Genomic DNA, 11,195 nt, shown 5'->3' with positions numbered 1-11,195 from the left:
GTCCTGTTATATTTTAGATAGCGAGGAGCAGACGGCTGAGTGTATTAAACCCCACCGAGACAGCGGTGACGCAAATCTGACGGCCAATTTCACAGCCACTCACTTCAGGCCTACCCGGTCTTTGGAGGACACGGCCCACGTAGACTACGAAGGACAGGTCCTCCAAAGGATGCAGCCTAGGAATTGGGACACAGCTATAGTCAGTCTCTGCTTGATTAAGGTGAAGGAGGAGAGGTAAGCTGTGTTACCGATTCCATGTGCGTTTGTTAAGTTTCACAAATAATGGAGGTCACTGTAAGTAAATTGCCCGTCTCTGGGAACCCAAAATGTCTGCTTACCTTACCCCCTTCCTTGATACTCGAGTCAGACTGCTTCCCACAGTAATACTATAACACAGAATACAGCACAGTTGTAATAATCAGAATACTTTAATGATCCCTGAGGAAAGTATGTGGTGTCAGTTGTACAAAGTCAATAAGAACAGTAACAGACCAAACTAAATAATAATACACTATAATGCAAAGTTTACAAAATAAGAACTAGCTCTAATATATAAAAATAACTCAATTATAAATATCTAGAATAATACGTGATATATACGATTCACATTTTACTTTAAAATGTAAAACTTTATTTACTGCAGAGCGTGTGCAAAGAGTATAACTACTGCACTGTGTGCTGATGGAGCTGTACAGAGATGGCCTCCATTCCCACAACATTACTGGCCTTGTGACCAGTTTATTTACCCTCAACCTGCTGTCCCAGCATGCAACAGCACAGAGGATAGCACTGACCACAGCAGGCTGATAGAAAAATCCTGAACATTGTCTGACAGATGTTGAAGGACCTCAGAGACTCTGGCCGTTCCTGTAGAGTGCAGTGGCATTTTTAACCCAGTCCAGCCTATTATCAGTGTGTCCTCTGAGGTATTTATGCTCCTCCACAATGTCCACATTGACCACCTGGATTGAAACGGGGGTCACGAGTTTCCTGGTCTTCCTAAAGTCCACAATCAGTTCTTTGGTCTTTGTCACGTTGAGCTGCAGATGATTCTGCTCGCATCACGTGACAAAGGAGTCATCAGAAATTTTCTGAAGGTGGCAGGTCTCTGTGCATGTAATACTGTATGGAAATAGTGTAAAGTACAGTAGTACACAGTACAGTAATGCAGTATTACTTTACAGGGTCGTATTATCTTCTAGGCTGAGGGTGGGATCAGCTGTGGGTGGAGGCGGAGTCCCACCCTTGGAGCAGCTGTGTTTCAGCCCCTCAGTTTCAGACTGACTCAGAGCTGCTCGCAAACATGAAGTCTTTCTGCCTCCTCTCTCTGATCCTCCCGGTCCTCTCAGTCCAGGACTCTGCCCCTTTGGGATGTGGATCTTGTGATCTGGCTCAGTGTGCTCCTCTCCCAGCGGAGGGCTGTGCTGCTGGCTCTCTGGTGGACTCCTGTGGCTGCTGCTCTGTCTGCGCTGCCGCAGAGGGTGAGCTGTGCGGAGGTCGCCGGTCGGCAGCTCGCCGCTGTGGCTCCGGTCTGGAGTGCGTGAGAAGCGGCGAGAACAAGAAGAACAAGATGGGAGTCTGTGTCTGTAAGAGCAAATACGAGGTCTGCGGGACAAACGGAGTGACCTACACGAACACCTGTGCACTGAAAACTGCAGGCCTGCGAGCCCAGAGTGAGGGAAAAGAATCTGTCAACATGCAGAACAAAGGTCGCTGTGGTTCAGGTGAGGTCGCAGGTCATGGTATCAATCTATGTAGCCTGCAGAAGGGGGTCACTTATTCTGATATGTGGCTTGATACAGTTGGAGAAATAACCTGCAGCTGACGTACATATATACGTATGTATTTATACGTTGCTGTGATGTAAATGTAGAGCAGTTAAAAAAACCTAAACGTCTCTTTCCCCTTCTGTGGTCCAGCGGACTATGAGGCAGTCTGTCAGTTACAGACTGATGTCGCCTCTGATAATCCTCCTCCATCCCAAACATCACATTCCTTTCTACATGAAAACACCCACTGAGTGTGCTCAGAGCAAACTGAATTCCTGTGAGGTCACTGAGGACTTCCTGTCTGGACCTGTTTCACCCACATTCATCTTTTCTTTCTGTCTGCAGCTCCACTCATTGTTACTCCTCCAGGTGAGGTGTACAACGTGAGTGGCTCTCAGGTGTACCTGAGTTGTGAGGTGGTGGGCGTGCCCACACCAGTGCTAACCTGGAAGAAGGTGAGTTTGTGTGCCATCATTCAGCAGTTTGTCACACATTTAAGATGTATTTTGTTTTTCTCCATAAAAAGAAACACTCAAAGGTTCAGGCGTGACTCCACAGAAGTGTTTGCCTTCCTCTTTGCTGCTGACTTCCTGTTTCCTGCCGCTGCCAATAGAAACAATCAAAGTTCTCCACCTGGAAACATAAAACAGGAAATTATCCTGATTTAAACATTTCCCTGAACAGCAGCTTACATCACTACTTAACAACAATAGTCACCTTGAGGTACTTTAACATGCAAGGAACAGACCCCGCAGTATTAGAGGGACGCCAAGCAAAAATTAAATTATATCAACAGTCTTTGACTTGAAGAAATTGCTTAACACTTAAACCTATGTTCCGCATATTCCAGCATATAAAATAAAATCATATTTTGTGTTTACACTCTTTGAAATAGATGCAAGTAAAATGGCAGAAAATAAATAGAATCAAAGACTCAGCAGCTCTTAAATCTATTGTCAGCTGTTTATCAGGAGTGGGGCGGGTGGAGGTTTGCCCACAGCAGTCATGTCAGTGAGGGGATCCGGGGGTTTCTCTGTGAATGTCACATTCCCGTGGCAGCGTGCTCGCTCAGAAGTTTAGGGTTTTTTTCAACTGTAGAAAGAAGTTTTCTTCCCACGCAGAGTGAACAGCAGACGCTAATGTTTTTGTCACTTTTTATGAAAAAATGTTTACGCTTTAAACGCTGCATGGTCGTACTCTCTCCGTACGCACTCCATATTATCCATTGTTGATCGCCACACGTCTGTTACCACACGCTTACATCATTGTCATGAGACACTCTCACAAACAAAATCACAGGTTAGTACCACAGCAATGCAGCATGCTTAGGGGAAAGCAACAGTAATCTAATTACTTTTTTGCAATAGTAATCCCTTGCTTTACTCGTTACTTGCGAAAAGTAATCAGATTGCAGTAATGCATTACTGAAAATCTCTGGTGAGGATGTAACAGTATTAAAAGACAACCAACTTCTGTGGGAGTGGATGATATGCTTCTTCAATAACATGAGAGAATAACACGGATGAATTCTATCCTTAAACTTTGTTACTGCACCTTCAGAAGGACATGTAATGCAGTGTATTACCCACTGCTGTGTAATCTGTTACTGTAAACTTAAATGTTATTAAAAATGATCACGAAAGACAGTTTTCAAGAAATACAGTTAAATGTTCACTTTCTGTGGGATATGTCAGAACAAGGGTGTGAACTCAATTGAGTCTAATAATAGATTAAATTCCATGTTGAGGCTGTTATTTTCAGTAAAGGAGAAATGGTAGAGAAAGTCTGAGTATGGGTCAGCTGCATGATAGATAACAACAATTCAGTTTTTTGGTTAGCGTGTTATGAGGCTCAGAGTCGGCCTTTCAAAACTTAAATTGTTTTTGGCTCTATTGTTGATTGATAAGCTAGAGATGAAGATCGTCTTGGCCTGTGTCTCCAACATATCATTATGATAATCGTTGTTATCGTTGGAATCCGGTCTTTAAGTTATGACATGATGCTTCCGGGCCCAAACTACCCTGCGTTTAATAAGGCTTTTTGTGTTTTTAACATGTTTTAATGCTTTGTATCTTGTTGTATTTAATCTCAAAAAACCCTAAAAACAGTCTGTGATCACTGTCGGCCTCTCTTGGTTTTTATTACCGCTGTTCATTTTAAAACTCAGTTTTTAAACCCTTACGATGTAACTACAGCCCAGCCCAAGCAGCAGTAGAATGACTAACCTCATATTGTGGATGGATTATCTCAGTTGTTCTCCTGACTGAAGTTTGGTCCGTTTACAGCATCCTGCCATGCAATTGTATTTGTCTCTAACCATTGGGAACCCTCACGTTAACTTTTATGGAGTGGAAAAAAGTTAGTATTCATCCTCCAGCTTCACTGTGTTTATGCTATGCTAACATAGCTGTGTCGCTAGCGATCACGTAGCACAACATTATATACCAGCTAGCCCAACTTCAGTAACCCTTCAAACGTCACTGCTGTTTAGTTTTCTGTCTTCATTTATGTTGGAAGTGACAGCAGAGCTGTACGTTTGAATTTTTCAGAAATCTCTCAGTCAGAACATGCTATATCATGTTTAGGTGGAAACTAGTGAGCTAACTCCCTGCTAACTTCTAACTCTGTTAAATATCATAAATCCTGTTTTCATGGATGCCTGGATGTTAAACTTCATAGTTACACCTGGTAAAGCAGCAACGCTGATCATTTTATTACAGATGAAAGAATTTAGACAGTTTAAACTCTCAGTGATGCTGCAGTGTTTGTTTGGGACCTGCAGCGGAGTTTGGGCCCAGACATGGCTAATAACGTCAGACTTAAAGACTGGATTGGCTATGTGAGGAGTTCAATTTAACTTCACAACAGCTGCTGCCTCAAGGCAGTAATATAATAAATAGGTTAATTTACAGCATTCAGAGATATCAGCATGTTTCATGAACTTTCTTTATTTTTTTTTAATCAGGGCTTAAAAACTGATTCTGACGGCTTGTACACTAAGGGCTCAGGTATGTTCAGGTGTGTCTATCAGGGTGGCAAGTAACGGCCTGTTTGAAGAGAATTTACAGACCTTAAGCCCTAAGACCTGCTCAGAGCTGTGGTGAAGCAGGATGTCCAATCATCAGTCTCAGCTTCAGGTGGGGATGTCAGGTGGTTCCTCCACCACAGTCAGAGTATGAGTGAGAAACCCGTTAGAAGACCACAGGGGTTAGACAACTCTGTGATGACATCACAGAGTCAATAAGGTATTTGAAGTTGGATCTCTAAGATTAGAGTGATGATGATAATGATGGGTTTCTTCTTTCAGATCCTCAGTGGGAAGAAGATGGAGCTTCTTCCTGGAGACCGTGACAATCTGGCGATCCAGACTCGAGGAGGACCGGAGAAGCATGAAGTGACCGGCTGGGTGCTGGTCAGTACAAACACTATGTTATGTCACTGCTGCAGTGGGACCAATCAAAATAGACCATGGTGTTTGTGTTTCAGATCTCGCCTCTGACCAAAGAAGAAGAAGGATCGTACGAGTGTCACGCCACAAACACCAAAGGAGAAGCTTCAGCAGTTGGAGCAATTCATGTGGTTGAGTCCATCGATGAGCTCACTGCCAGGAAAGGTAACATCTAAAATTACCTTATGAAACATCCCCCATGGTCATCACTGACCTTGGTCTCTGGAGGATTTACCTCAGCCTTTGTCAGCCTTTCAAAAACACCATCAGACTCAGCTCAGTTTTTCAGGCGTAGATTCTTCCACTTCTTCCATAACTATAAACTGTTAAATGAAGAAAAATGTTTCTAGTCCAAGAAGCAGACTTATCCATGTCAGTGAAACACGCTTTAGGGCGGCAGTGGAATCAGAGCTCCTGTTACTGAAACTTTTAAAATGATAAATAAAACATTTGCAGAGGCATTATCCAGCTTTTATTACCTGAGGCCTGTTCTCTTCTTATCCCATTACAAAGTAAGCAGAAAAATGATCCAGAGATGATTCTAAGCATGCCCAGATCATCCAGTTACAGACTGCTGGGCTCCTGCCAATTTATTCTGATAATCAGTCTTTTTTTCTTCACTAATCACAGATATATCATACAGGAATGTGGGGTCTAGATGGAGAGCACTGCAACCTTACTGACAAAATAAAGCATAGCCATCAGAATCCAGCATTGCCAAAAGTCTCTAACATAAACGAATAATGAAGCAGCCCAGGCTGCTTCATTATTCTTCTAAATTCTTCATTCCAGATTTAGAAGTGACTGGTGATGGTTAAGTTACATACAAGTAACATGTGTTGTACATGACACGTCAAACAAATGCAAACAGAGAACGTAACATCACATTCACAAGGAGATGATGAAATGAACTGAATATACAGGAAAATCAAAAGATTGGGACCCTTTTAAAAAACAGAAATGTTAATAAACACTGTATGTGGGATGACGTGTATATGTCTATGTATGAAAGTATTACATTTATACATACATACATGTATATATGCCACCCAAGTGTTTGTGATCATTGCTAATGAGTCTTTTACACACTGTGGAGGAATTTTGGTCCACTCATCATATGAGAATTGTTCTTATCAGCATCACCCGCATTTTTGAGGTCATGCTACAGCATCTCATTCAGATTCAGGTCAGGACTTTGGCTACGTTCACACTGCAGGTCTTAATGCTCAATTCTGATTTTTTGTTCAAATCCGATTTTTTTGTCTGCTTGTTCACACTACGAATAAAATGCGACAGTAAACGCGCTCTAGTGTGAACACTCAAAGCGGCCCGCATGCACAAAAGAAGACGTCACACACAACGCGCTCTGTTTAGACCCAGAGCAAACAGTATTGTTTGACTGATGGCCCTTAATATAGAGACTTCGGACTTTACGTTTCCCAATTTTTGCTTTAAGTTATTTTGTTATTCACATAATAATGTAGATAACCTAATAATGATCCTTATAGCTGTTTTAGAGGAGCGGTGCTTCAAAGGATAGTTGCAGATTTGTCAGAATCTGCAGATTATACAGTACAAATAAAATGTTCACGTTTCTCCAACGTTGTCTTCCCAACAGTTTCACTGACATCTACACGGGATGGCCAGGAAGCGTTCGCGATGTCTTCTCGGGCGCTGATAATTGGCGTCTGTCTTGTGTCAGTGACGTAAAAGACGGATTTAATGCGACATGACCGTTCAAACAGCAGTCGCTTTCTAAAACATCGGATATGTATCGGATTCAGTACCACATACAAAAGTGACCCAGATCGGATTTGAAAATATCGGATTTGTGCCGTTCACACTGTCATACCATGATCGGATATGGGTCACATAGTGTCAAAAAAATCGGATTTGATGCGCTTTTGCCTGCAGTGTGAACGTAGCCTTTGACTAGGCCACTCCAAATTAAAGATGGACTTGCTGGTGTGCTTTGGATCATCATCCTGCTGCAGAACACAAGTGCACTTCAAGATGTTTTGGTAGAATTCACGACTCCATTAACAACAGCAAGACATACAGCTGCCAAAAAGTTTTGTCTTGCCAGAGCACAGAGTATGTTGGGGATCAAGATGTTTTCTTAGAAAACCGAGACAAGCCTTTCTGTTCCTTTTGCTAAGCAGTGGTTTTTGTCTTGGAACTCTGCCATGCAGGCCATTGTTGCCCAGTCTCTTTCTTATGGTGGAGTCATGAACACTGGCCTTAACTAAGGCAAGTGAGGTGTGCAGTGTTTTGGATCTTGCTCTGGGGTCTTTTGTGACCTTTTGGATGTGCCGTTGCTCCACTCTTAGGGTAATTTATGTTATAAATTGGAGTGGGGCGATCACCTTTTTCACACATGGGTTTGGATTTTTTCCCCAAAGATGAACAAACACCTTTATTTAGAATATGCATGATGTTTTTAATTTTTTACTTGTGTTATCTTTCATGATCTGACATGAGCAGACCCACGAGCAAACATGTTTTCGCACCACTGTATATAAACAATATATCAAAAGATTGGGGGCCTGTTCTTCGTACCGCGCTAAGTGAGTTAGCTGGATGAGATTGTTGATGATTTCGCGTGATCCTGGATCGTTCGGTTCCCCGAAGCCCATCCGGGACTTGCTGTCATAGCAACAGAGCCGTAAGCGTAAACCTGCTGGGGAGCAGGTTTACTTTATGTAAACAGGATTAGATCGCGGCCACGCAGGTATGTCCGCGTCATTCATACGAAAGCAACAGCGATATTCCACCACTGTTTCACCATAAATAAATAACATCAATGTAACTAAAGATAATGCAGCACTTGATCCTTTTATTGATTTCACACAGATACATACAGGTCATTCCCTAAAAAAGGGAAATGTACTATTAACATTCTATTACATGTATGTGATTATTACAGATGTAATTCATATTTCAGAGTAGTAATTGTAAATTACTTCGTGTAATCAAGATGAGAGACCACGGCTATAAAAGCGAAGGTGGATTTGGGAAGTCTGTCGCAGTCATATCCTGTCCGTTTACGCGAGCAACCCATTGCGGAAGGTGCAAGATTGATAAGGAGAGTCCTCAGAATTCAGCGTATATTGCGGGACAGACAGGATCCTTTAGCTCAGCGCGACAGTGTGCTCATAGAAAGATATTGATTTTCCCGTGAGGGTATTATTCACTTAACCAACTTGTTGACGAGGGGGTGCAGGACCACCACCTGTCTTTTTTTTTGCTCTGCCCTTTTCTTGGTTGCTGTTATGAACAAACAAACAGAGTATTCCAGGGTCTCTTTCCAAGAGACGACAAGCAATATAAGTGATAAATATTACCATTCTGTAGAATATTCTTATATTTCACTTTTACTTGTTCCCATGTTCTAGTGGGTCCTGTTGTGGCTCTAATGTGAAAGGGGATATAATATAACATATTATAATATAATATAATGTAATATAATATTGGATAATATGGTGTGATATGATAAATCTACCCTACCGCCTACTGGTGTTGGCCAGAGGGGCCGATGGCGCAATATGGCAGCCTGGCTTCTGTCAGTCTGCCCCAGGGCAGCGGTGGCTACAACCGTAGCTGCCTCCACCAGTGTGTGAATGTGAGAGTGAATGAATAGTGGCATTGTAAAGCGCTTTGGGTGCCTTGAAAAGCGCTATATAAATCCACTCCATTATTATTGTTATTATTGAATTACTTACGAGTTTGATTTGTCAGCAACTTTCTGCCAGCCCTCTCTCCTTGCTTTTGCAGCCTTTGCAGTGTTCCCTTGCGTTTTAATTAAACTCTGAAACTCCTGAAATCCCTCACTCAAGAGTTCTTGCTCTGCTGCCGAAAAATACTGAGCGCGCTCCTTCGACATTTTCGCCGACCAATCAAAGGGTTGCCGATCAATGTTTCTACTATCGATGCGTAGCCCCTGTTGGGCCACCCAGTGATCTCACATTACTTCATCCAGCTATACTAATCGTCAACAACAGGTGTGTTCGGGGAACCGGAATAGCGAGCTCAGAGTTAGCGCGATGATTTGGTCTTGGATGTTTCATTTGATCTTGGATGTAGTAAGCGACGTACGAAGCACAGGGCCTGGGACACCGCCTTTACATTATTGACATTTTAAAATGATAATTTGTTGAACAAGAAAAGAAACATATCTGAAAGTAAATATGTCGTGTTTCTTTCAGTGACAAAGGAAGTCAACCTGTGATCAGCTGATCGTCTCAGGAATCCCAGACTTTTAACTTCCACTAAAACCTGAATTTGTTTCCTTTCAGTCGTTTTTAGTTTTAATCCAGCCTTTTTCAAACTTCAGTCTTTTGTTCTACATGTTATATCTTTTGTTATATTTGTAACTTTTAAAGTATTTTTCCTCCTCTGGGCACCAGCGGAAGTTTGAAATGGTGAAACAGGTGTATTTGTTTGTTGCAGTCTACACATTAAATATGAACCTTAAACTGCATGTTTTTCTTCTCAATTTAATAAACCATAATAATGTTTGTGTGTTGTTTGAATCTAATCAATATTTCAACTCTTTCAGTTAAATAATCAATGTTTCTACTGTGAAGGTCCCAGAAAAACATTATATTTTCAAAAATAAAAAGAGAAAAATGGAAAGATCAACTAATTCCTTGTGATCAATGTGAACTTTCATTAAATACAAACATGCATTCATCCATTTGCTTTTGCTTATCTGCGGCTGGGTCGTGGTGGCCGCAGGCTAAGCAGAGAAGCCCAGACCTCCCTCTCCCCAGCTGATCCAGTGGAACATCAAGCTGTTCCTAGGTCAGCTGAGAGGAGGCCCTGGGGCAGATCCTTTCACCTAGTCAACGGCGTACAAAGATCCTGCGCGATGAACCGTAGATTTCAAAGTTTGATTCCTCAGTCCATAAAACCTTCCAGTCTTCAGTAGTGCAATGGTGGCGTTTCATGGTCCAGACAAGCCTCGTTGGCTGTGTCCCAATTCAGGGTCTGCACGCTTGAAGTACGCGCACTACGCATACTACGTACGGTGCGTACTATAAGTACGAGAAGTGCGGAAGTGAGAGGCTTGTGAAATGGGACGGTATATGCTTTGTCGCGCTGTTCAGGTTGCCTAGCAACCATGATACTAACCGCGAGACACGTTACATACAGCTTTGTTTGACAGAAACGAAGGAGAATGTTTTGTCAGTCATTCATTTTTGTCATGACATCACTTTGATTAGTTGAGTATCTGAGGCTGAGACCACGGGACTGTAAAACATGATTGTTGGGCTTCATTTCTGTGCTGAACAGTCATTTAAGATTAGTTAGTAAATAACAATTAGTTAATGTTGTTCATGAGACTAAAGTCATCTCACTGTGGTAATGTAAATATAATATGGCCAATATTATAGTATTGTCAGATTATTATGATATTGATTATGATATAAACACCCAGCACGCCCCTGCGGGCGGTTTATCCTTCAAGCTCGGGTCCTCTACCAGAGGCCTGGGAGCTTGAGGGTCCTGCGCAGTATCTTAGCTGTTCCCAGGACTGCGCTCTTCTGGACAGAGATCTCCGATGTTGTTCCTGGGATCTGCTGGAGCCACTCGCCTAGCTTGGGAGTCACCGCACCTAGTGCTCCGATTACCACGGGGACCACCGTTACCTTCACCCTCCACATCCTCTCGAGCTCTTCTCTGAGCCCTTGGTATTTCTCCAGCTTCTCGTGTTCCTTCTTCCTGATATTGCTGTCATTCGGAACCGCTACATCGATCACTACGGCCATCTTCTTCTGTTTGTCTACCACCACTATGTCCGGTTGGTTAGCCACCACCATTTTGTCCGTCTGTATCTGGAAGTCCCACAGGATCTTAGCTTGGTCATTCTCCACCACCCTTGGGGGCATCTCCCATTTTGACCTCGGGACTTCCAGGTTATACTCGGCACAGATGTTCCTGTACACTATGCCGGCCACTTGGTTATGGCGTTCCAT

General features: G+C 42.6%; 1 protein-coding gene across 1 annotated transcript; it reads left to right on the top strand.

Annotated features, from left to right (window-relative positions):
* Window positions 1-1,272: 1,272 nt before the first annotated feature.
* Window positions 1,273-9,544, top strand: LOC146677128 (insulin-like growth factor-binding protein 7). The gene is made up of 5 exons (XM_085418418.1): window positions 1,273-1,724; window positions 2,115-2,224; window positions 5,077-5,181; window positions 5,256-5,382; window positions 9,423-9,544. The coding sequence occupies exons 1-5, from the start codon at window positions 1,304-1,306 to the stop codon at window positions 9,443-9,445; spliced, it is 786 nt and encodes a 261-aa protein (XP_085274544.1). The 5' UTR covers window positions 1,273-1,303; the 3' UTR covers window positions 9,446-9,544.
* Window positions 9,545-11,195: the final 1,651 nt, after the last annotated feature.

The sequence above is a fragment of the Rhamphochromis longiceps genome, linkage group LG2, assembly GCF_057381845.1.
Source record: "Rhamphochromis longiceps isolate RC_006_pf linkage group LG2, R_longiceps_female_GT1.1, whole genome shotgun sequence".
Lineage (NCBI taxonomy): Eukaryota > Metazoa > Chordata > Actinopteri > Cichliformes > Cichlidae > Rhamphochromis > Rhamphochromis longiceps.
This window is presented reverse-complemented; position numbering and strand designations above follow the sequence as displayed.